The following is a 27,215-nucleotide window of genomic DNA, read 5'->3' as shown; positions in this document are numbered from 1 at the left end:
TGCTAGAACCTCTGCAGGATGCAAAGACTGCTCCTGGAAATGCTAAAAGAGACCAGTGGCTGCAGCCCACAGCTACTGCCGGCAGGGGCTCCCAGGGGCCTGAAGAAGAGAGGGAAGGGCCCTCTCTCTTCTCACCTTCCAGTCTCCCTCTGGTGCCTCCTATTGGTGGAATCAAGTAGAACACCCTCTGGCCAGGCACTGTGGGAAAGAGTTTGCCTCAGAATCACACAGCAGAGAACAGAAGGGTGGATTTGGAGCTGGGGAGTGACAGGTAACAAACTGGCACTCAGTTTGGAGGTTGAAAAGTCTGTGGTTTTGTAAGCTGCAGTCAGCCAGCTTTATCCATCATACGATTCCGCCCTTCCTTCAAACAACTGCTGATGTCCCGAAATTCCAGATACCTCTTGGCTTTTCAAGAAAATCACCTCTCCTTTATTAAGGGAATATTCATGGGTAAACCCTTTATAAACTCTTCCGGCAGCATTAATATGAGGTTGAGCCCTGTGAGGGCTCAGCTCATTTTCACACACTCCTACCCAGTTGGTACATTGATAAGGCTTATTCTCATCCACTCAACTGCGAAATCATGGGAATAATATCCTCCATCAAATGGAGCAGTGATTATTAACAGAACTACTCATTTTATGAACAGCCACGTCACCTTGATTGAACTCAGAGAATGTCTCATCTCTCACAGGAAATGTTTGCCTGTCACTCAGGTAATAGGTGTCTCACTCATCAGGGGCTGGGCGTGTGAGGGAGCTTCAGACCCATCAGGAGCGAACTTTCCAAATAATGTGGGTTGGGCTGATCAAACTGTGTGTGCTGTATGTTAAAATGTCATCGACCTGATGTTCTGAGCTACGAATTTCATGTTTTTTTTAAATATCCCATAGGTGCAACCGTGGCTCAGCTTTTGCCTTCACGGGTAGTGACGTGGACAGTTAGTCGTCAGGACCTTCCGTTCAGAAAAGATTTAAGCTCAGAGTCTGCAAGAACACACTTGGCTCAGAGGTCAGGAAGCAGAACTTTGAGCCTCAGTTTTCCCATACAGCAGGGTTTATCTTTAGACATTTAACATCTGAGCTTCAGTGTCCCCAGTTGTAAAAGATATAATAAGATGAAGTTGTGGGCATTGAGTGAAATGACCCATGTAAAAAGGCATCGCAAATGCAGGCAACCTTTATTCTTGCAAGGGGCAGTCAAGTATAGTAGTTTAGAGCAAAATGTCTGGATCCACAGGACCTGGGTTCAATTCCTAGCCCTCTCACTTAACAGTCTTTACAACCTTGGGCAAGGGCATCACATCTCTTTAAATTTATTTATTTGTTTGTTTGTTTATTTATTTATTTTTGGCTGCATTGGGTCTTCATTGCTGCGCGTGAGCTTTCTCTAGTTGCAGCGAGCGGGGGCTACTCTTCGTTGCGGTGCATGGGCTTCTCATTGCAGTGGCTTCTCTTGTTGTGGAGCACGGGCTCTAGGCACGCGGGCTTCAGTAGTTGTGGTGAGCGGGCTCAGTAGTTGCCGCTCACAGGATCCTGAGCACAGGCTCAGTAGTCGTGGCGCACGGGCTTAGCTGCTCCGCAGCATGTGGGATCTTCCCAGACCAGGGCTCGAACCCGTGTCCCCTGCATTGGCAGGCGGATTCTTAACCACTGTGCCACCAGGGAAGTCCCAAGGGCGTCACATCTCTTAAGTTTAGATCCCCTACATCACAGGTTGTTGAGAGTAATAAAGGAGGTAGTATATGTAGGACACTTAGCAGAATGGCAAACACTCAATACATGTTAGATGCTGTTACAGTTATTGCCTTTCTTTTTATCATTATTATTATCCTACTTTTTATGGAACCATATACACATGTGCAGGATATACGGTGACTAACACAGTAACATGTTAACGTAAGTACCATTATCGTCTTTCTTCTCTGCTCAGTTTCATTGAACACACAACCAGAAACTCCTTAGATTTGTTGTAGATTTTACTCTAAAGCCAAGCACATGTTTGGTCTAGTTGGCTCCTGCCCTGGAACTGAGAAGATGGAGCTCCAGGAAGACATTCATGCATTTCACGTAGGATCTGCATTATTCCTTGGATGTTTTAGAAACTGGCTGATTTCCCTTTCTCTGGAAATCTTTGTTTTCAAATCACGCGAATTTATTTTTCCTGAAAATCACACAGTTCGTTTTCGCAGGTAAAACCAACAATACAGGTTGATGACCAAGGCCCACTGTCTTTCCTTTTCATATAAGAAAACAGGATAGTGTGTCTTGTTTACAGTAAACAATGACTCTAGCGATGGTTCAACGGACGTGTTCCATCTCATAACTGTAAAAATCATTTGGGGACCAAAAAATCTGTTTTTTGAGGGAGAGTAGATGTTGTGAAAAATATTGACTTAAATGTTCTCTCGCTGAGAAAGCATTAGTTGAACTCCCAACACAGACCATTCAACCGGGAGCCATCCGTTGCTGCAACACTGCTTACAAGAGTCCATTTTATAAATGCTGCTGTCCCCAGAGAAGTGAGTTATCCTCTTAACAAATCTCTTTTACACAGTATCACACAGAGGATATAAATCCCAGGCTTTCCTAATGTTATCAATTATTTTATTAAAAAAATTATACCCTGACGAATGTATGTCTAATACTGTGCCCTTTTTATAAGTTACAACCTGCATGAAGTAAGCCAAGTTCTCAGCAGACAGCGAGGACACTTGGGGAGCCCTCCACCCTCTTCCCCGCCTGCCTCTCCACCTCAGCTACTCCACAAGGAGAACACAGCTTCACCTGACGGCTCTTCTCTCCTGCACAACAGAAGCACTTTTCTTGCATGAACTCATTTAATCCTCATAACACCTCTGTAAGGGTCATACTATCTTCTTCTTTTAGGACACATGTTCAAGTGATATTAAAACAAGCTGATGGATGGGACTTCCCTGGCGGTCCAGTGGTTAAGACTCCGCTCCCAACGCAGGGGGCACGGGTTCGATCCCTGGTCAGGGAACTAAGATCCCACAAACCGCCCGGCCCGGCCTAAAAAGAAAATAAATAAGTAAATACAACAAGCTGTTGGAGATATCCCGCCCAGGCATCCAGATTACATTGTCAGGATGATTTCAGCCCAAACACCTACACTTTGGACAACCCCCATTCTGAAAGACCCTCCGTACACAACTGGATCTGGACCTGGAAGATCACACAACCCTGTGCAGGATTTGCAGAGCATCTGTGTTTTGTAGAGTCAGGTTTTCTTAGTTACTCTTTCCCCCCCACACACTTGTATGGTCCTCTGCGCTTCTGATAGAGTACCAGATACAACCTCCTCCAAGTAGAATTGTTTGTGAGTGCTCTGTCATCTCTACCAGGCGGTGCTTCCCAGAGGGGAAGGAGCAGGGCTTAATCATCTTTGTGCCCATCGAGGAACCCAGCTGAGGGACACGCATCTGGCAGATGGGATGGCTCGGTGATTCAGAGCACTAGATCTGGGTTGACATTCTGATTCCTCCTCTCAGCAGCCGGAGGGAAAAGCTTCCCTGTCCCTCTAACCCTCTGTTTCGTCAATTAGCAGAAACAAGTGGACGTGTCTGTTCCTCCAAACAGCCTGGTGATTAATGACACAGTGTCTGTGCCCTCCTTGGGAATTCTCTGGAGACAGAGCAGTCCCCAAGAATCTTCCTATGTCACACCATTGCTCACATCTTAGGGATTCCCTAGTGAGAATGTTGAAGCCAGGACTCTGGGTAACCTGACCTCAGTTCACCCAGACCCTCTGTGCTTGGGTGAGCACATGTCAAGATAGTGAGCAGACAGACACACTGTATATAAAATAGATAAACAACAAGGACCTGCTGTAGAGCACAGGGAACTCTGCTCAATACTTTCTAATGACCTATATGGGAGAAGAATCTAAAAAAGAGTGGATACGTGTATATGTATAACTGAATCACTTTGCTGTACACCTGAAACGAACACAACATTGTAAGTCAGCTATACTCCCATCTTTTTAAATGGTTTAAATAAAATAAAATAAAATAAAATAACAAATAAATTTTTTTAAAAGGATTGTGAGGGGCTTCCCTGGTGGCGCAGTGGTTGAGAGTCCGCCTGCCGATGCAGTGGACACGGGTTCGTGCCCCGGTCCGGGAGGATCCCACATGCCGCTGAGCGTCTGGGCCTGTGAGCCATGGCCGCTGAGCCTGTGCGTCCGGAGCCTGTGCTCCGCAACGGGAGAGGCCACAACAGTGAGAGGCCCGCGTACCGCAAAAAAAAAAAAAAAAAAAAAAAGGTTGGTGAGAAGAGAAATGGGCAGATGAGCAGAAGGGGGTGCTCCCCTTCTTAGCCTAACAGGGTATGCTCTTGAGTTCCTGGAGGGGGGAAACGGTCCTCAGTGAGCTGTCCGTCTCCATCTTTTTTTTTTTTTGCGGTACGCGGGCCTCTCATTGCTGTGGCCTCTCCCATTGCGGAGCACAGGCTCCAGATGCGCAGGCTCAGCGGCCATGGCTCACGGGCCCAGCCGCTCCACAGCATGTGGGATCTTCCCGGACCGGGGCACGAACCCGTGTCCCCTGCATCGGCAGGCGGACTCTCAACCAATGCGCCACCAGGGAAACCCCATCTCCATCATTTTAATGATGCCACTTTAGGGCCGTGGTTCTCAGCCTCGCCTGCACATCTGAATGTCCCAGGCAGTTACAAAGCTCAGGCCTCAGTTACGAAACACTAATTGGGTTGGGATGCAGCCTGGGGACTTTGCAAAGCCACCCAGGTGATTTGGGTGTGTGGCTCAGGGTGACCAATAGAGTTTTAGGAGCTAAGCAGTGCCACCAGTTTGACTTTGCAGCTGGGAAACAAAAACCCACAGCTGGCCCCGACTGCTATTGGCAAAGCTGTGCTGAGAGGCAACCAGAACCCCACGGCTATGGCAGGACCAGAAGTGGCCGTGCAGACAGTGTGCAAACGGGGCCAGGGGCTGGATGGAGCCCCCCTGGACCATCAGACCTTGAGGATGTCAAACCCATTCTTTGATTGGATGCAAACGTGAGCCTGAATGTGATAGCCAGGTTCCGCCCTGCCCCTGACAGAGGGCGGGTTGTACTATATCAGGGCAGAATAGAAGGATCAGGTTTGAACCTCAGGAAGTGGGTATGTGATTCACCCAACAGGCATTTTTTAAGAATCCTAGTTCCAGTGTGCCAGGCATTGTGCAAGGAGCAGCTAATAAAAAGATAAGGTCTGACGGTCCGTGCCAAAGCCAAATGGCTCAGAGTGATCACGCCATATAATATTTCAAAACGTGTTATTTGCGGGAAGGCTTTAAATAAGCCAAAGGGGAGGCGGGACCCTTCAGTTGCATAGCTGAGCTGTTGGCATTTCTAACTCAGAGGGATGAATAGAACATTATTGTGTTGCATCGGCACAAGTACAGCAAGAAAAAAAAAAAGATGCCTGGAGCCAGCCGTGAGCCAAACGTGAATCAGCAATCTCCTTCTATTGTTCGGAAAATAATCATGATGCTGGGAGTCGGGCATTTAAGAATCTTGCAGAATGCCCCTCCCCACCGCAGGAAACAGACCCTGGTTGAAACATGGCATCTTCATTTTGGCTTCCTGAGCTGAAAGGAATGTAAAAAACTTGGAGAGGATTCAGGGGGAGCTGAAGTGTGAATATGGAAAATACAACCCAGAAGAAACGAGAGATGATTTAGACGCAGCGTTGGCAACCTCTCAGAGGCGGCTCACCAAGTGAGTGTTGATTCTCTCTGACAGCAGGAAGTAGGGCTCCCCCCCCCAGGCTTCGTTACCTAGCGAATGTTCTGGGCTGATCGCTGGGCGAGCTGGTGGGAGAGGGCACAGAGCAGTGCCTGCCTTGTGAACACCTTCTGATCTGTGGCAATGGGCAGGGGGTTTTGAACCCCAGCTGCACCAGAATCATCACCTGGAGGCTGGACTTCCCTCTCAGAGGTTCTGATTCAGTAGGTCTGGGGTAGGGCCTGATCATCTGCGTCTCTGAGTCCCCAGCTGATGCGGATGCTGCTGAGCTGGGACCGCACTGGAGGAAATAAGTCATGGGGCAGGAGCGGAGGGTGAGTGTGGCTTGAGTGCAGAAGCCCAGGTGCTTCTGTGCCATTGGTGTGTTGGTGCTATAGTGGGTCCCTCAGTGCACAGGTAGTGGCTTTTAATTAGCAATGTGCTTTGGATCAACCACACTGGCCACGATTTTGCCACCCGCCAAGGAAGCATGGCCAGAGGGAGGGAAAGAGAGTTCTCTGCAGGCCTGCGGCAGTCAAACAGGACGTAGTGTGTCCGGTGACTCTGAACCAATGAGCGTGTGTGGCTTCAGGGGTAAGAGTGACAGTAGGGTGACCCATCTCCACATTTGGCTTATACTTCAGCGCTTCTCTCATGAGCAGAAGTTCTCAACAGAATCAGCCGGGAAGCCTTTTCTAGGTACGCATTCCAGGGCCCAGCCCCGGAGATGGCGAGCAAGGCTTCTCAGCTGATTCTGCTGTGACCCCCTCCGTTGAGATTAAGAACTGCTTTTCCTGCAGCCTCCATGGACGTGCCCCACCCTTACAAGAAAGCAGAGTGCAAAGCCAGCCTCTTCGAAGGTGCAAGACTCCTTCACCTCGTCAGGTCTCGCTGTCACTGTTACTACAGGACTCGAGTGTCTCAAATTCCAGGATGCACACTTGAAATGCAAGGGGGTCTTCAGAGAAGGAAACTGTCCAGTCACAGAACTGGGGGCCTGGATCAGCCCCTCTTCTAGACCAGGTTGACTGGGCTGGTCCTGAGTGGAGAGGTGGGGCTACCTGCCCAGCGTCAAGTGTAGCCCACCAAGATGGTGCCCCAGTGCCTCTGACTTGTGCCCAGATGGTGTAGGCTGGTGGCTCCCAACATGTGATTCCTGGAAAGTACAGTCCAGTCACCCAGGAACTTGGACGTGCAGACTCCCAGACACCCCTACCCGACACCACCACCCCTAGACTGGCTAAATCAGAAACTCTGGGGGCAGAGCCCTGGCCATCTGTGTGAGGAGCCCTCCAGGAGTTTGCCGAACTTTGAGAACCACTAGTTTAGTTTATATGTAGCTTCCTTGCTACACATAAGTCAGAAACAGAACAGAATAGAAAAGCAGGTGACCTGCCATTTATAGATTTATTGAGATCCTCTTACAAGAATTCCGGCGTGTGTAACATGCTCATTCGTCAGATTCTCACCTAAGAACTTAGCATCCAGCCACTTTCTCGGCTGCCTTTGGTGTTCCTGCAATTCCCAGTGATAACGCAGCTTACTGCGTCCCCCTCCTAAGACAAGGCAAGGGCTGCGTTCCTTTACTTTTTAGAGACTTCACCGCAAGTTCACCGTGTGATAGGGGCTCCGGAAACTCTATTGAATGATGGTCAAATCTTGTTTATGCCCACAATGAGCTTAACTCCAGCCGAGGTTTCATTCTCTGTTCTCTCCTCCACAGCTCATGCCAGGCTGACCCACTGAAAGGTCAATATGAAACTGAAAGGCCAAATTAGGTAGCCCTGGGTTCACAGAGAATGAGGGCTAAAAAGAGATCAGGTAACCACACCCTCGAACTTTTCACTGATTCCCAGAGCTGTTACGGCCACGGTCCCCAAACTCTGTACCAAGGCACCCTGGGAGTGCCACAGCAAACCCAGAGGAACACCACGGAATGTCTAATTTTTGAGGGAAACACAGGCACAGCCGTCAGACACCATGCAAATACTACTATTAGGCTGTTTGGAACTATTTACTTAATAAACAGAACATTTGTTCCTTTTACCTGGGGTCACTGTGAAGCAGTTTCTGAAACAGTAGCGGTGCCAGGAAAATTGAGAACCTCTGCGCCCTAGAATCACTGACCATGGAAGGGGGTATATTTTGACTGTACACTTTCTGGTGGCACATTTAAGGGAATTCATATTCCAAATTTAACTTAAAAGTCAGGAGGAAAAAAAAAAAAAACCTCTAACCTAAATGAGAATAGAATTTTGAAAAAGAATAGATACATGTACATGCATAACTGAATCGCTTTGCTGTACACCCGAAACTAACATAACATTGTTAATCAACTGTACTCCGATATAAGATTTCTTTAATTCATAAATTAAAAAAAAGAAGAATGCAACTGCATGAGTCTTTTAAGGGCTTCTTTCCTTTCTTACCTTCCTAGGTAGATCTATTCACCTCAATTCCCTGACTCAACCCTTAACCAAGGTTCCTGTAATTTTTTAAAAAATCACCTTTCTTCGTGACTTAAATATAATGGATTAATTCTTACAAATTTGAACTGATAATTGCTCTGATGCATTCTTGAAAATCACCTTTAACACGCGTTGTTGAAAGACAAAACCTAAGCTGTGTGTGCTCTGTGCTCGCAGGAAACCGTTGACTTTGTCAAAATATTCAGCCTTCACCAGGCAGCATTAAACGAGAACCCACCGAAGGGGAAAATGGAGATTGTACGACGTTTATGAAGTCTATTTCTGTAGATAACTCTCAATGCAGACGCTCGCCTTCCACTGCATTTGGCATCTAAGAAATAGTGAACAATTATAACTATATTTATTAGGAGAATTTTATTTGCATCTTCAAGGGATTTGGGGGGGGGGGGCAACGCAGTCTTCATAATGTCTCCTCTGGAAGAATATTCTTTCTATCCCAGGGTTAAAAATCTGCAAGGAGCTCAGGGCAGATTCCAGAGGCAACGGAACCCAAGCTCCATCTGGGCACTGCCGTCGCCCTGGGGTGGAGATGGTCAGGGGTCAAGCAGTAGAATCTTTCTTAGGAGGCTGTCGAGGGCAGGGGGTTGGAGTGGGTTCTTGTTTGTTGTTGCCTCACTCGCCATCAAACTCTTTTAAGAAGTCCATAATACATCATTCGCTTCCGTGTTACCGTTTTATTTTCCCACGCGTTTGTTTTCCCTACCTGTGTCCTGGTGAGTCACCTAACCACAAGTAAGCGCTCCGGTTCTGCGTGGTACCCTTGTTCCTCAGGCATTATGACGGATGCATCCCAGGCCCCTCACCACACATGCCCGTTGCTGTCTTTGGCGCAGGGATGCTGCACTCCTGTCCACCAGGTGTCAGCAGAGGCAGTTTTAACCGCTTGCTTTGGCCAACAAGACATCTGTTGAGGTTGTTTCTCCTGTTGCGTCGGGCGATTCCCTCAAACTACCCATCTGCTTCCTCTCAAGAGTCTTACTTCTTAGAAGCATTCGGAGGTGATGGCCCACCTCTAGAGAAAGGTAGCTAGGAAGAAAGTGTGTTATAAACATAGCAGGCGGGGAGTCGAGGCTTTCAGAGGTGGCCTCATAAAACTATTTCCGGCTGGTTCCTCCTTGACTTTTCTATCGCTGCGTTATGTGGTTAGAAATGGTTCCAAGTTTCACTCATCGTGACACTAAATTAGATGTAGCAGAGAGTTTTAGATTCACAGGGGACTTGTGTGTTTGTTTGAAAGCCCACTCTGACCCCAAGAACCCCACTCCTAGCACTGCTGACCTAGTCTTCAAAGCAGAAACAGGATTTTTCTCAGGCTGTGGCCCCAGCCCCTTGCACGTGAGGATGCAGGAATACCACCAAGTGCCAAGCACATCTGTTCTATTTCATCCATCTATTCCCTTTGAGGTGGATGACCTTACCCACCTGGGGACGTGACTCTTGACCTCCCCCGTGTCATTCTGTTGACAAATGGCAGGGCCCGTGCTCCTTCCAAGCCATGGTGACTTTGCCCAGGAAAGAGAAGGAGAAAGAGAAGGGAAGAGGGAGAGAAGGGGGCAGTGATTTGGCATGGACAGAGGTTAAAAGGAAGAGTAGAAATGAGCCACAGAGTGGGATCGTTGAACTTGAACTAAAATCATTTTACCGAGAACAAAAAAATCAGCCACAGCAAATCAAGCTCAGCTTCAACCACAGAGCCTGGCTGTGTTCTCTCTCTACTAAAGGCAGAACACTTAGAGTGATGGCTGAAAATCCGAAAAGGAAATTACAGCTTTACCACCCAGAGTTTACTGATGTCTCTGATGTGGGGCTCTAGGCTCCCGCCACGCCCAGCGGAGAGGTTGTCACCCTGCCCCGTGCTCTAACAGGTGATCCACTGGGACAAACACCTGGGCCATGTCACAGGGGAGAGCTATGACTATTTTCCCACACCTTTACTAAGTAACTCACAGTCTTATGTTCCATTTTAATCAGCCCGATCCCTAGTCTAACTAGGCTGGCTTTGTAAATTTTTTTCTCGTACTGAATTTTTGATACTACACTCCCGAATAGGGTTAGTTTTACCAAGTAGAAAAAGGTGGATCACAATGTTGTACGATTTGAATACCCCTGGCCTCTGTTCTCTTCTATGTGAGAAGCGCCTAAGTTATTACCATCATCAGAAATTCAACCATTATATATTCACTTCACTGGATCCTAGATTTACTCTTAAAATGCAAAGACCTCAGGGAAGGACAACTGGGGCTGCATTTGGAATGCTGTAGAATTGGATACAAATTCATCTGCGCACCCAACCTTCCTTGCTCCCCGTAACAAATTTAAATGAACTTGAAGGGGAAAAAAATTCACAAAAGGTAAAATTCAGACTGGGAAGAGGAGAATGGCAGAGGAGAGAGGAGCATTTCCACCTCCATTTTATCTTAGGGTCTACGGAGGTGGGCTTCTGTGCTGTTATGTCTTTTAAACCACTTCACGGCGCCCCTAGTGGCCAGAATAGCTCCAGTTGCCCACACCTTAGGGATGACTGGGATTGGCCAGGCGATGACCGGGTGTAATAATAGTGACTATAATAATGAAGACCTCTTCCAGTACTGTAGGTCGGTGTCCACTTTTACATTTACAGAGCATTCTCAAATTCCCTGGTCCTCAGGGCTTCCCTGGTGGCGCAGTGGTTGGGAGTCCGCCTGCCGATGCGGGGGACGCGGGTTCGTGCCCCGGTCCAGGGGGATCCCGCGTGCCGCGGAGCGGATGGGCCCGTGAGCCGTGGCCGCTGAGCCTGCGCGTCCGGAGCCTGTGCTCCGCAACGGGAGTGGACACAACAGTGAGAGGCCACAACAGTGAGAGGCCCGCGTACCGCAAAAAATTCCCTGGTCCTCGTCATAACCTGAAGGGTGGGAGATTGTGATTTCACTTCACAGGGGCGGCTCAGAGCGTGAAGAGACCCAGCCAAGATGTGCAAACTGCTGACCTGAGACCCAAAAGCATCCGAATGACTCTCAGCCCAGGGTCTGTCCTCCATACCCTGGGACTGAACTTGTTCTTACCAACAATTCCCAAGCATTAGGGACAAAGCTGTGATGGGGGGAAGGGAGAGAAGCAGACACTCCAAGGGGGAGAGAGAGAGCTTCATGACCTCACTGCCCTCCCAGGTGAGGGCAGCCCCTCCGAGGGCATAGCTACTTGCCTGCACCCAGGCAAAGTGGTGGCAAAGCCAAAGTGTGGGTGGGGGGCGGGGGGCGAGGACCCCAGCCCCATCCCACAAGCCCCGCGCAGTGCCCGGCATCCCGCAGACCTAGTCAAAACAGCGCTTGCCACGTAAACACAACTTCAAGACCCATCCCAAGTGGAGGGTGTAGCTTGGTTCTCAACTCGTGTCTCCACGACCTCTGACATGAGGTCTATGTAGGAAGCCCGTGGTGTCCATGTGTGTCAATGCCAAGTGAGACGGTGTCCTGTCTGCCTCTGAGAGTCCACCCAGTATTAGCAGTCTCAGCGTGGAGCCCGTAATAGCCAGAGGCTGGAGCATCTGACCTTGTAAACAGAACCAAGAGAGTTGCCTGTGAACGTGACCCCTGCCCACCCCACACGGCCCCCTCTTGGCTTCCTGGGGCCGCCCGGGAAGTACCAGCCGAAGACGTAACTGATGACCCCAGTATAGCTCACCATTCAGACGCTCTGAGAGCCAGGGAGAGGCAAACGAGGACCACAAACGCCCTCCTCGGAAAAGGTCGATGTAGAGCCGTGAGGGAGATGCATGTTTCATTTTTTAATTGAAGTAGAGTTGATTTACAGTGTTGTGTTAACTTCTGCTGTACAGCAACGTGATTCAGTTATACATACATCTACATTCTTTTTCATATTCTTTTCCATTATAGTGATGCATGTTTCATTTTAATTATGTGCAGACTGTGTAAGCAATGACTCACTAGGTCTGCGTGGAAAGATTTTCCAAGGGGGAATTTTCACAGTTGTCCCTTCAGTGTTGTGTTTTCTACAGAGAAAAAGAAAACACAAGGGGACAAAAGGGTGTGCGGTCAGGGCCAGGGCCTTTGACAAGGTGGGTGGGGTCCTCTCTGGCCCTAGTCTAACTTTGTGACCTTGAACACTAAGACAGGAAAGTAGCAACGATCCCACGCTGATAGGTAGCATCCTAAGAAGTCCCCCTCTGCACCAAGGCAGAGTTATCCTCTCAAATCAGGGCACTCCCTGAAGGACCTTCCATGGCTCCCTATTTTCCATAGGACAAAGTCCAAATTCCATAGCAAACCTCCCAAGACCCTGCATAATTTGAGGGCATTTCCTAGTTTTTCTACACACGGCTCATTTCTTGCAGAGTAGTCAGTGGGCCTCAGGGGCACAAGGAGGAGAATAAAGCACTAAGTCCTTCGCTGGGGAGAGGCCTATCGCAAAGAAGAGCCTTCGGATACAGGGTCACCTCCACCTAGAAGCCTTCCCAGATTGCCCCAAGTAGAAATGACCTCTCCTTCCCTCGTGGCCCAGTCTGCACTGAAGAGACACTTCAGGTGAAACCTGTCCACACGTTGCACTGTTGTAGCACGATTCTCTCCCTCTGGCAGATTAGAAGCCTCACGTGAACAGGCCCAACTGTTGTCTTCGGACAAAGCCTGGGGCAGCACCTAAATAGAGTAGGCCGTCAATCAAGGCCTCTAGGCTAACCAGCCACATAAACGAATATCCTGTGAAAGGAATGTTCTCGGTGTAGCAGCACTTTCCTAGGGACTACGCTGAAGACCTCTCTCCCCTCAGTTGGTGCTGAAATGCTGCAGCTGTTAATGGACGCTTGGCTCTGAGGGACCGGGATGCAGACCCTTACTGGGTCTCACTGGAGGCTGTTCTCTGCCCAGGAGCAGCAGGCCTGTTGTAACGATGTCCTGCAGGCTGTGAGTGGCCCCCAGGACAGGGACAGCGCTGCAGTCAGCGCTGCTCACATCACCCCCGACCTCCTCGCTGCCGGCCCACTCACACACCCAGAGGGGAAGTCCTGTGCTCGCTTTCCTTTCCCCACAGGTAGAACACTCCACTTTCTTTCTTTTTAAGCTGTTTGGACTTTGTTTCCTCCTTTGACGCCGTGACCCCCTCGGTGGCTCCAGAGGGGACCTCCTGTGCTTCCCTCCTCTGCACAGAGCACTGGCTGACACCTGCCCTGTGTCCCGGGCAACCCCGAAGCAGCCCCGCGATGCCTGTCCACTCAGAGCGTTTAACTACAGTTTAAAACTCAAGAGCTCGTTGCAGGAAAATAGCACTAAATAATATGAAATACTAGAGTCCTGTAGGAATAGGAACCGAAGTGCACAATGAACACTATAGGAGTGGGAATAGGAACAGAAATGTATATTAATGCTATAAGAATATTAACAGTTTAGCATAGTGTAGTAATACTAAAGTGCTATAGGAATAGGAGCAGGAATATACTATTAATGCTATAGTAATGGTAACACTTTAGTACAGTGTACTAATATTAAAGTGCTATAGGAATAGGAATGGGAATGTACTATTAATGCTATAGTAATGGTAACAGTTTAGCATAGTGTACTAATACTAAAGTGCTATAGGAATAGGAATGGGAATATACTATTAATGCTATAGTAATGGTAACAGTTTAGTTTAGTGTACTAATACTAAAATGCTATAGGAATAGGAATGGGAATATACTATTAATGCTATAGTAATGGTAACAGTTTAGTACAGTGTACTAATACTAAAATGCTATAGGAATAGGAATGGGAATATACTATTAATGCTATAGTAATGGTAACAGTTTAGTACAGTGTACTAATACTAAAGTGCTATAGGAATAGGGACAGGAATATACTATTGATGCTATAGTAATGGTAACAGTTTAGTAGAGTGTAGTGATACTAAATTACTATAGATAGTACTTTAGTACTTTCCTACAGTAGAAAGAAAACAGTACTAAATAACAAAATCAGTACTAAATTTCGTGGTGGTAACAATATTTTTTAAGCCTTAATGAGATGTTTTTCCTCTTTCTGGATACTTTCCGCTTCACACACAATACTTTCTGCAGTTCTGATGCCTGTTCAATTGAAAATTTGAAAACAAAGATATTTTTTAAGTGTTGGTGTAGCAAGAACATAACTAGGATAAAAAGGACACGAAACGCTTTTGCCACATTCGTATTCATGCTGTGTTTGAATGTCGGTACTGTCAGTCAGGATTCCTCTGGTTGCAAGGGGCAGAAACCTGCCTGGACCTGGCTTCTGCGGACGTGGGCACCATCTTGCTCAGGAAGGGTTGAGGGGGCCACAGGGACACAGCTGGGCCTCAGGGAGAGCTGAAGGCAGGGCTCTGAGGCCACAGCATTCTCTCGTCACCCCAAGTTCTCCGTGAATGTCAGGTGCATCCTCTGTCTCACCTTCAGACCGGCTTTGGCCATGTGGCTAAAAGGCATGGCGTCAGACAGTTTGAGAGTTTTAGTTTGATCAATTCTGCCACCAGAGCTGGAATATGTAACCTACCCCAAAAAAGGCACCACGTCAGCCCCTCCCAGGTCTTGGCCCACCGCGGCCAAAGGTGGAGCACTGTGATTGGCCCAGCCGGAGCCAAGTTCCTTGTCCGCTGCAGAATATTCAGAAGCAGCGTCCCAGGAGGATGAGGCCGTGTCCACAAGACGGGAGGGGAGTTAACGGCAGCTCAGTTTCTAAGAACGAGAGGTCTAGACAGTCAGTACTACAGGTGTGATCCGCACTCTCCCTGTAGGGGGTCTCAGAACCTGATTCTCTCTCTCACAACCCAGCTGCACAGTTGAAGGGGACAGAACAGAGGGCTTGTGGCTGGTGACCCTTGAAATGTTCATCAGTAGCAAGAACGCATTTTCCTAGTAATTAATCCTCATCTCTTCTACCAGATGCCAGTTCAGCAATCTCATACCGTGAGATTCAACTTTCATTCATTTTATCTTATTCACTTATTCAGAGCATATATTTCTTTTTTAGTGTTTTTTTATTTATTTTTGGCTACGTTGGGTCTTCGTTGCAGTGTGCGGGCTTCTCATTGCGGTGGCTTCTCTTGTTGCGGAGCACAGGCTCTAGGTGCACGGGCTTCAGTAGTTGTGGCATGCGGGCTCAGTAGTTATGGCTCATGGGCTGTAGAGCGCAGGCTCAGTAGTTGTGGTGCACAGGCATAGTTGCTCTGCGGCATGTGGGATCTTCCCGGACCAGGGCTCGAACCCGTATCCCCTGCATTGGCAGGCAGGTTCTCATCCCCTGTGCCACCAGGGAAGCCCCGCATATATTTCTTGAGGGCCTATTTTGTATCGGACACTCTGCTCATGTGGAAGATATAAAAATGACCAAGACATAGTCCCTGCCACAAAGAGGTTACAGTCTAGTGGGAAAGGCAGCCTTGGAAACATGTGGTGAACACATGTGATGACCATCAAGGTATGAATTCAGTGCTGCAGGATTCGATGTGGAGACAGAGAGGGAATGGACGCATATATCAACCCATATGGTAAACACAGTCCACATGCTTCCTCTTCTCCGATCAGTTATTAGCGTCAGGACGTTCCTTCCCTCATCCAATGGATTGTGTTTACCCAGCACTTTCACTCGCATCCTCTTCACACCTCAGAATCATCAGCCATGTGAAGCAGGTAACGCGAGCATTATCCTCCTCATTTTGCACGTGAAGAAATCACGATCCCACGGCGAGTCCACGACAGCACTGGCCCCCAAACCCATGCCTAGGTCTCCAGTACAAGGCCAGAGCCACCGTGCTGCACTGTCTACTGCTGGATACAGAAACCCTTCTGGAAAAAGAAACCTCGTCCTGATCTGTCCCCAGCGACACGCAGAAGGACTCTGACCCACGTTCAGCAGCCATCTGGGTCATCATCTGCGCGTGGCCTTCAACACTCTGCCCTCCGTCGGTGCCTCTGGTCTCTGACCCCCACCAAGTCTCCATCCCCATCCCCATATGAGGTCAGGCCTGTCTGCTGCTCTCGGATCTCACTGATACAGTGATGAGAAAGGACTCAGCGCTGACCAAGGAAAAGTCACACATAAGATGTGAATATGGATTCCATTCTCCAGAGCGGTGTGTCTAAGACTGCAAAGTGTCCATCAGTCATCTGCAGTTGCATCTCGTCCCAGTGCAGATGTGATGGAGCAGGTTTGACATAGGACCCAAATTTTCTATTTCTAGCAAAGCTCCCAGTGATGCTGAGGCTGCTGGTCCGCAGACCACACTTGGAGAAGAAAGGATCTGGATTGAGGACGCTAACGCATCTCAGCCGCTCTTGGGAAAGACAGCAAGTCACTCGGCTGGTGCTTTCTTAAAAAACTTGAGATGGAAAATAGACACGTGACCTTGAATAAAATATTAGTATAAAGACATGTTTATAGGAGGAACCCTGAGATGAAAATTAAAAGGTCTTGTAAACTTATGTGTATCACGCAGCCCACCTCTGCTTCACTTTCCCTGAGTTGAAAGTAACATATCACCTCCAGCTAATTAATGCATGTGATGTTGTTTGGAACAAAACCTGATGGAAAATGCAGGTTATAACCCGTGGTATTTTTCTTGTCTTTTTCTCTATAGGAGATGTCAGTGAAAAAAAGGGTCCGGAATGATTACTAACCCATGACTCCCAACAGTATGACAGGTATCTGTTTTATTTTCTTTACTTTGTGTGTTTCCATTTTTGTTCCACCCAAAGAGAAATATAGGCTTCCTAAAAGACCAACCTAAGAGTCTTAGCAACAGTTATTTCCCAGCCAATGAGTGTTATTAAATGCAAATATAGCTATACTCTGGTTTCTTTTCAGCTCGTATAAATCTTTCGCCTTCTACTAAAGATTTCTGTGGAGAGGCGGGGGGGCGGGAAATGCAAATATATCCTGTGACTACGTCCCAACAAATGTGCTTCCAGCTTTTTCGGAAGCCTTGAGATGCATCATCACCAGGAACATGATGGGAGGAAATGAGAATTCACAGTGAAATCCTAGTTTCCAGCCTTCCCAAGGTTACCCTGTCACACCCAATACTTTTACGTGCCACATTCATTCAGATCAGTATAAGAAATGGCTCTATGTACTCAGTGACCACTGAGTTCAGACATCTTCCTGATGGAATATTCAGCAGCAGAGTCAGAATGGAATATGATGAGGGCACATAAGCTAAAGTGAGCTAGAAAGCAAGGGACAGAGGCGAGACAGAATGCCCCCTGAGGAACAGAAGGTTGCAATAGCACGGATTCTCTGTTCAACGCACAGAGCTGGGGTTACAAACTCACAGGCCCCAGGGGCCAGATAGATAACACCCATGCCCCAAACAGCTGGCTGTCAGGAAAAACAAACCAGACAGGAGAACCAGGCAACAAGCAGGGAGGGAACCCAGTGTGTCCAGAGATTTCAAATTTTCAAGAGAAGCTGGAAGCCAGATTTGGGATGAAATATCCCCATTTCTATTTGGGTTTTTTTGGAGGGGTTTTTTTGGCTGCGCTGCACGGCATGCGGGATCTTAGTTCCCTGACTAGGGATGAACCCCTTGCCCTCTGCAGTGGAAGCACAGAGTCCTAACCACTGGACTGCCAGGGAATTCCCCAAAATATCCCCATTTCTAAATGCAAGCAATTAACATATAAAACTATCAAGGATTCATGGGCCAGTCAAAATACGTCTTCTGACTAGAATCAACCGTGGGCTCTCAGTTTATAACCACACCTTCCAGCCCAACCCCAAGCCTAGGACTGTCGTTTGGTTACCATGGCAGCAGGGCAGGTACCCATAGACCTCAGCCTTCTGCAAGTTTACAAGCCTTAACGTAATGACCATAACCTTACATCTCCCAGAATCACTGCCCTGTCTCTCGACCCATTGATACTCGAGTTCCTGGTGCAGCAAAAAGATAGAGCACCTGAACAAACTGGAATGATTCACACCCGTAGGATAGCCTCGGAATCCCATCTTATCTTCCCATCTTATTTCTCAGTAACAGGCACCAAAACACACCCTCCCCCATTTCTGTGTCACTGCCAACTTGACCATTGTAGCTCGGAAAGCCATGGACCATCCATAAACAAATAGGCGTGGCTGTATCTCAATAAAACTTTATTTACAAAACAGGCAGCAGGCCAGCTTTGGCCCGAAGACTGTAGTTTGCTGACTCTTATGCTAGGGGTCAGGATAGTCTTATTGTTGAGCAGAATCCCCAGGCCAAATCAGCTCATCTCCAGGACAGAGCTAGAAATCCAGGCTCACTCTAAGACGGTTCTGTATTAAGCCAGCTTTCAGCCCATCTGCGGATGCGGGATGCTTTCCCTGTGGGCTGGGCTGGAACCAGCTGCCCCACCTCCCCGTGTAGGAGGATGCTTTTGCTTCCCAGCATTTGCTTCATAGCATAGAAACTAACAGCAATTCTATTTTCAAAAGAAATCTACTCCACACATGCATATGCTCAGTCTATGTTAATGGGCTCAGCTGAGAAAATCATTGCTTTAGACTCCCTTGTTTGTGGATGAAATAAAACAGTGTCCTTTTCCCTCTGTCTTTTCCTGTGGTCTCAAGCTGCATGTTTATTTTAAGAAACCTAAAAGGAGACCATAATAAAGCTGTAAGTCATCAGAACTAAGTGCTTGCTTTAAAAGCGTAACTTAAAGGGCAAATATGCATGTTTTCTTTTTGAAACACATAATATGCAAATATGCATATTTTCTTTTTGAAACACATAATGGGTACTATTACTGTTATGCAATACAGGAAATCAATTAACCTTTATGAAAAGAAAACCAATTTTTAAATGAACAGGAGTAAGAACATTGAATGTGTTTTGCCAAAACCCAGCAGACAAGCATTTTCAGATTAAAACAACGCCTTCAGCCACTTATGAAATTTCTGTATTTTGCATTAACTCAAATGGAGAATGGTTTATTTTCTGGGGCTATTTAATATCCACTGCAGTGGAGTCAAGTCCTGCTAAAATGTTCTCGTTGCTCTACCTTAACCTAATTTGACATTAGGATTGTATGAAATCGCTCACCGAAAATACTGATTCTTAGAGGAAAGGAAGGAAGTGCCTTGATACCGTATTTTATTGGTTGGGATTAAGCACGGCTTCCTAGGGAATCTTTGGGGGACTCTGCTAACATTTATGTCATTATAATGAGCTCCACTTTGCAGAAAATCATGATTCGTCGCATAGGGGGGTTTGTTCTAAGATATGAATACCTAAAATTTTAAATACCCAAATGAGAGGCTTTTAGCCTTGACTGAAAAGGGAACTAAGAACTCGGACCCCTCTAAATGTGCCTGGAGAGGCAGAAACAGGGCTCTGTTACGTTACCCCTCACCTGGTTCTAGGGAGTTAGGATGTGACATAGAGTCACCCCCGTGATGAGCCTGCCATGTAAATAACAATAGACCTCACTCAGCAGTGTGACCTGCGCCTCTTCTCCGTGACCTGCTTGTTCATCTAACTTCCCAACCACGACCTTTGCCTTCTCCTTTTTCTCGCTCAAGGCATTATATTCAGTGTGTCCCAGGGGCCAGGGGAGGAGTGTCTGCATGATGGGAAAGACCGGAGCGTTCTGTAGGTGTCCCAGTGTTTTCACTGTGTGATCCTCAGGTTGTTCGCGTGCTTGTTTCGTGTGTGTTTGTTTCTTCATTTTTTTAAATGGCGGTATAGTTCTTTTACAATGTGGTGTTAGTTTCTGCTGTACAACGAAGCGAATCAACTGTTTGTATACATATATCCCCTCCCTCTTGGATCTTCCTTCCTTCCCCTCCCCCCGGCCCACCCACAGAGCACCGAGCTGATCTCCCTGTGCTATACAGCAGGTTCCCACTAGCTATCTGTTTTACACATGGTAGTGTACATATGTCTAATCCTAATCTCCCAATTCATCCCACCACCCCCGGCCCTCCCTGTGTCCACACGTCCATTTTCTACATCTGCGTCTCTATTCCTGCCCTGCAAATTGGTTCACCGGTACCAGTTTTCTAGATTCCACATATATGCGTTAATATACGGTATTTGTTTTTCTCTTTCTGACTTACTTCACCCTGTATGACAGGCTCTAGGCCCATCCACATCTCTACAAATGACCCATTTTCATTCCTTTTTTCAAAAAGGAAAGAAAGCAAATTTGTCGTTGGTGGTAGGAGGTCATGACGGGGAGGGTTCTTTATCCTTCCCAACGTCTTGTATAGGTGGGAGGTCGGAGGCCACAGAAAAGGCAGTAGATGGGGGCATGCGCCCCACTCTGAACAATATAGAAGAATCTGATTTAGATGCTTTGTATCAAAGCCCCTTGTCCTGATTTCTTAAGCATGATGAAATTTACATTTCTCACTACGCCTGAGGTTGAAATTGTTGTGCATGTCTATTGGCCACTTGTATTTTTTTTCTTCATCCGTAACTTCCTTGCTTGTTCATATATAGCGTCCAGTTGCCCGTTGCGGGTTTTATATTTTTCTCATTATGTGTAGAAGCAATTTATTACGTATTCAAGATAATAACAAAGCAAGCCACCTAATGTCTCTAGAGGTTGACTTCCTTGTCAGTTAAAGGAGAAAGTGAGAAATTCTCCCTCTACTTTGAAGATTAGGTCGCACCTCAGATGTGAACATTTGTAAATCACGTTTTCATAAAGTCGGGCATGGGTACATTGAAGGCTGGGTGTAGACAAAAAGGGCACCCTGGAGAAAGGTTTTTTTTGTGTTTTCGGACTACCCTAATGTATAGGTTTTTCAGAGTCAAACAAATCACCTAAGCTGGGGAAGCTCGTGTTTTATTGTAAAGCCCACGTCATTTTCAAAGGTGGCCTTCCTAGTGTTCCTGAGGCTTTTCAACCCCTCCTTATGACTGCTGCCTTCCTTCCTTCAGAGATAGAACCACAGTTGTGCTCTTGTTCTACAACCTATGGAGAATATCTCCTCACGAGGCCAGAGCTTGCTCACAGCCAGATAATGACGCCACTCAAAGATAATGAATGTTGGGCTTCCCTGGTGGCGCAGTGCTTGAGAGTCCACCTGCCGATGCAGGGGACACGGGTTCGTGCCCCGGTCCGGGAAGATCCTCACACATGCCGCGGAGCGGCTGGGCCCGTGAGCCATGGCCGCTGAGCCTGCGCGTCCGGAACCTGTGCTCCGCAACGGGAGGGGCCACAACAGTGAGAGGCCCGCGTACCGCAGAAAAAAAAAGATAATGAATGTTAACGGCTTGCGTGTTGTTAGCATTTCCCATCAAAAAATGCTCTTCTAAGATGGGATTCTGTTCACAGCTACTTAGTGACCCATCAAACCCGTGTTAGGCTTTTAATATACTATTATCATAAATAATGTTATAATGAACCACAGTGTACATAATGTGACACCTCTCTGATTATTTCCTCAGGATAAATTCTACGAAGTAAAAAAAACAAAAATGCTGGGTCAAAGGGACTGAACATCTTTCAAAGCCTTTTCTGTTGCCAAATCGTAACCAGGTTACTGGACCAATCAGAACTGTAGTGTCCATTTAATCCCATATCCTCTAACTTTGGAGTTTTGTAGTAGTTTAATTTTGAGAAAGGCAATTAATTAGGCAAAGTTTTATCACAGTTTTTATCAAAGTTTTTCAAAACTTTACCTTTTTCTTATTGATAATAGATTTGACTACACACACACACACACACACACACACAGTTGGCAACTTAAATGTCTTCTTTGTAACTTACCTGTGCAATGAACTTTTCTACTGTACTATTAGTCTTTTTCTTATGATTCATATATTAAGGATTTAATTCACTATCATAAATGTTACAAACTTTTTCCCATTTTAGTATACGTCTCTCCTTTTTGTTTATAGCAATATTTGACCTTTTTAAAAATTTTTCTTCTCTTGAAGTAATTCCATACTAACAGAAAGGTTGCAAGATGAGTTCAAAGAATACCCAAAGTCCTCAAATGTTGACCTTTTATCACATTTGCTTAATTCTTTCCCCTCTCTCTTTCTATCTCTACGTATATAATTTTTATTTGGTACCATTTACAGATAAGCTTGTGAACATGATGCTATGGCATTCTTGACATACAGAAATTTTTAATTTAGATATAGTGAGCTCTCTGGAGATGTCATTTTAGGATTCCTGTCTTTGTTTTCCAGCTGAGAACGGGGCTCAGTGGGTCCTTGGGATGAGTTAACACTTCTGTGCCAACACGTAGTTCTTTTCACTTAGACACAGGGATGACTGGTTAAGAGGGAAGGTTGTCTCAACAAACACCTTTTCTGCACCAACGACAGACACCCCCATGGTACCCTTGCCCTAGTGGGTCCTTGGGATGAGTTAACACTTCTGTGCCAACACGTAGTTCTTTTCACTTAGACACAGGGATGACTAGTTAAGAGGGAAGGTTGTCTCAACAAACACACTTTCTGCACCAATGACAGACGCCCCCATGGTACCCTTGCCCTAGGCTGGGGGGGAAGGGAGGGGAAACCCGACAGTGCTGGCTGTCCTTCCTTCCCTCCTGCCAAAGTCAGGAAAGCCACGCCCAGGTCTGTGTACTGGTCACCTGGCAAGGGACATAACACAGAAGCCAGATGTGGCTCTGCTCCCTTTCCCCACGTTGCTCCAGAAACCAGGAGCTTGGATCGTTGATTTATATACTCCTGGCATAATTACTCTGAAAAGGCATCTGGAGGCTTATTTCACTTTGTTCCGAATTCCTGTTTCCCCAGTTGTGGCCAAAAATAAAATGTGGCCTTGGATTCCATAGAGCCAGCTATGCATATTACAGTGTGGCCACAAATAGTTTTGGAGAAAGAAAAATACCGACTTGCCCAAAGAGCTAGCTCTACTGTTGGTGGAGCCAATCACAGAAGGGAACTTGGCTTTTATTTCTTGGGTATCTAACCACCTGAAGCAATGGGGGCCTCTTTGCTCCCTCCTCTGCATGGTGCCACTTCTCAAAGTAACCAAAATCTCACTGCAAGTCAGCTAGAAAGGAAAGACCAGGCTTCCCCCAAATGCCTGGAGGGCGAGAGGAAGGCTGCTGCAGACAGATCACACAGAGGACCTTTAAATTCCTCCCTAGATGTCTCTCTCCATCACTCCTGAGGTAACTGCAGGAACCCCAGGTCGCCTCCTGGCTCTGGAGGCTGCAGACCCCGCCCACTCCTGTCAGGAGCCCCGCCCTCTGCCACTCCCTCCTCCCTCCCCGTCTCCACCTGTTCATTCCCCTTGGAGGTGGTGGCCCGTCGCTCTGTCTCTCCCGTCTGCATCCCCCTGTAAGGCTCTGCTCAGCAAAATAAACAGATCTTCCTTTCTAAGGAACTCATCTTAGAAAGCAAAGGAAGGGAGAACCATAATTGCTTATCATTGTACATTTTCCCCCATCGCACACAAATTAGAAGAGTGAAAGTCCCTGAACGGGGTCCGGTCTGGGGAAGAGAGGAGACCAGCATCTCAGTTCAAGATTTCCTCCAGTGTCCACCATACAGGGGAAAATCAAGAAAACCACACACACAGAAAAGAGAATTTCTGTGCAGCTAACACGTCACCCTTTTCTTTAACACGAAAGCAAATACAGAAGGAACAGTGATACTTTCTACAATACGAATGGGTAAAGGAAGCCAGACCTGGCAACATCATCTACCTAAGGAAGAGCTGGCCTTCTGGACTCTGTCTCTGTCCCTCTCCCATCCCTCACCTCGTTAACTTCCTGAACTTCTCCTGGAAGAGAAACTTCCTGCTGAAAAACATGGGGCCTTCGGACAAAGACCAAATTCATGATATCTCACCAAATTCAGCCAGATTCATGAAAATCTTCCCTCAAAACTCCTGGGGATGCGAAGACATTTGCTTCTAGACCAGCTTCACCTTCCAAATCTGAGCTGCAGCCAGGTGGCCAGGAAGGTGACATGTCAAAAAAAAAAAAAAAAACAAAGAACAAACGGGGCTTTTGGGACTTCCCTGGTGGCGCAGTGGTTAAGGGTCCACCTGCCAATGCAGGGGACATGCGTTCGAGCCCTGGTCCGGGAAGATCCCACATGCCGCGGAGCAACTAAGCTCGTGCACCACAACTACTGAGCCTGCGCTCTAGAGCCCGCAAGTCACAGCCACTGAGCCCACGTGCCTAGAGCCCGTGCTCTGCAACAAGAAGCCACTGCAGTGAGAAGCCCACGCACCAACGAAGAGTAGCCCCCGCTCGCCGCAACTAGAGAAAGCCCGCGCGCAGCAACAAAGACCCAATGAAGCCATAAATTAATTAATTAACTAATTAATTTTTTTTAAGTTTGAAAGGAAAAACAGGGCTTTATAGAGTGAAAGGTGGGAACACGAGAGTGAAGAAAAAAATTGTCCTACAGAGTGAAGTAAATCCGAAAGAGAAAAACAAATATCATATATTAACATATACATGTGGAATCTGGAAAAATGGCGCAGATGAACCGCTTTGCAGGGCAGAAACAGAGACACAGGCGTAGAGAACAAACGTATGGACGCCAAGGGGGGAAAGCGGGGCTGGGGGGATGAATGGGGAGATGGGGACTGACATGTATACACTAACATGTATAAAATAGGGAACTAATAAGAACCTGCTGTATAAAAGAAAGAAAGAAAAGAAAGGTATTTCCTTATCAACAACCCCTGTATCCCCCCAGAAGCCACCCTTTACAATATTTGGCCTCTCCTGGATCCCCACCCGGGGCCCCACTCCCTGCCCCTCCCCACCTCCATTGTCACCAGCATCACTACTGTCACCACCACCACCATCACCCCTCAGTATCCACCATCTCCACTCTTTTGAGCCCCCTTTAACCAAGAATTGCCCGCAGCTCCCTATTCGGTCCGTGCTGACAGTCACAAATGTCGACCCTAACCTGACAGGTTCTGTTATGTCAGGACAGATCTTCCTGTCTGTTCACCCAAGGTCCTTCAAAAGAACTGAAAGTCATTTTTCCCAACAGGAATTTAGTCCCTGATGAACATGTGATGGTATTGCGTTTGCAATGAGCCAAGCGTTTCTTCTCTGAGCCACCTCCACCTGTCCCCAACCCGCAACTGACAGGCCCGGGCTCGTGCTTTACCTCCCTTGACTTTTCTTTTACATCTTGGCCATCATGACATTCTCGCTCTGGAGTTTTCTGTGCTGTAGAAGGGAAACTAGTGTGGACGTCCAGCTCCCCAGCCTGTAGGATGCAGGTGCATCCCGTCATGGTGCTGATGCTGAGCTGAGAGACGTTTTCTCTAACCCTCACACTTCACACATCAGGAGGCAAAGGCGAGCACGGTGAAGTGATCTGCCCATGGTCACCAAGGTGGACCGTTAAGTGTTTGGACACTGTTCCCAAAGCATGGGAAACTGACTTTATTTTTTTTATTTATTTATTTTTTTGCGGTACGCGGGCCTCTCACTGTTGTGGCCTCTCCCGTTGCGGAGCACAGGCTCCGGACGCGCAGGCTCAGCGGCCATGGCTCACGGGCCCAGCCACTCCGCGGCATGTGGGATCTTCCCGGACCGGGGCACGAACCCGTGTCCCCTGCATCGGCAGGCGGACTCTCAACCACTGCGCCACCAGGGAAGCCCGGAAACTGATTTTAAATAGTGATCAGGTCTCGTTTTCTTTTTCTTTTTTTTTTTTTTCTTTTCAATTTTATTTCTATTACATTCCCATCACCATTGCTTTCTCTCTTTGGGGGGGCCATGCCACGTGGCATGTGGCATCTTAGTTCCCCGAACAGGGATGGAACCCGAGCCCCCTGCAGTGGAAGTGCAGAGTCTTAGCCATTTGACCACCAGGGAAGTCCCACCATTGCTTTCTAAGTATCGCTTTAAAATGCTGCTATACAGAGTCGCTTTAAAAGACATTTTTCTCACCGTACAACTTTCCAGAGGTCCAATCTTACAGAACTTTTGATTGCCCACCATTTTCTTTTGGGTATTAAAGATGACATGGGAGGAACAAAAGATAAGCTAACAGTGGGGTTTCCATTACATTACTGAGGACTTACGTTCTTAACTGAAGCTCTTAGTCTTTTTTGCTCAGCAGTGTGTATATAACAATCTCCAAGGAAGCTGGATTCAGCGGGCTTCCTTTTGGGGGGAGGACCTACCCTTGTTCTGCTCTGATTTGCCTGCACGTTCCAGTCACCCTGGGAGCTTTGTAAAATCCCAGTGCCCGTGGCACCCCAGACCAGCTAACTCAGAATCTCTAGGTGTGGACCCAAGACTCAGTATTCTTTTAAAACTGTCCAGGTGCTTCTGAAGCACACGCCAGTCTGAGAACCACCATCCGGACACAGTGGTTCTCAGGCCAGGCTGCTCGTCCAGGTCCCCTCGGGAGCTCTTTCGGAATACCAATGCCTGCACCCCACCCGCGAGATGCCAGCCGAGCTGGTCTAGTGGAGCCTCTGGCGTCTTGTTTTTTTTAACTCCTCAAGTGATTCTAACGTGCATCCGAGTGTTGAGAAAAGAGCAGTGGTTCTCAGACTGGGTGGTGGGGTATCAGAATCACTGAAAATTTGGGTTACAAAAAAGGCAAAACCAGCTCTATTCTACAGTGTTACCGAATGACAACGACCTGGGCTTCTGGGTTCCTTACTAGCTCTCCAGGTGACTCTGATACACACGGAAGCTTAAAAACCACTCATCTAGTGGCGTTTTGTTTTGTTTTTGTTTCATATTGGTTGTGTTTAAGCAAATGTTTGCTTTCTAACATTCGTTCTAACATTTCTACCATTCTGGCATTTCCTCCGAGTACCTACAAAAGACATCTAAAATATCACCTGTTCATCTAGGGTGAACCGGGACAAACTGAGATGTAATTCATGATGCTTTGCTCTGGTTGATTACCTAGCGCGCCTTGTCACTTTCACCCAGGAATGACAAGCCCACAGCACCTGCAGTCCGCATCTGGCTGGTGGACTGCAGCATCTCATTTACCTCAAGGGCCCATCAGGGTAGGAGCCCCTCCAGATCACATGATCATAAAGTCCTTTAGGGATGCTCTCCACG

General features: G+C 47.3%; 1 protein-coding gene and 1 pseudogene across 12 annotated transcripts in view; both read left to right on the top strand.

The window, feature by feature from the left end:
* Positions 1 to 27,215, top strand: part of THRB (thyroid hormone receptor beta) — a 391,526-nt gene that overhangs the window by 267,328 nt on the left and 96,983 nt on the right. For all 12 annotated transcript variants that reach the window (XM_060011556.1, XM_060011550.1, XM_060011553.1 and 9 more), the window contains one exon: positions 16,819 to 16,882. In XM_060011556.1, the coding sequence (XP_059867539.1) occupies positions 16,861 to 16,882 (22 nt within the window). In that variant the 5' untranslated portion in view covers positions 16,819 to 16,860. The remainder of the gene's footprint in view (positions 1 to 16,818; positions 16,883 to 27,215) is intronic.
* LOC132425179 (U5 spliceosomal RNA) lies at positions 17,037 to 17,090 on the top strand (annotated as a pseudogene).

This window comes from Delphinus delphis, chromosome 4 (assembly GCF_949987515.2).
Source record: "Delphinus delphis chromosome 4, mDelDel1.2, whole genome shotgun sequence".
NCBI lineage: Eukaryota > Metazoa > Chordata > Mammalia > Artiodactyla > Delphinidae > Delphinus > Delphinus delphis.
This window is presented reverse-complemented; position numbering and strand designations above follow the sequence as displayed.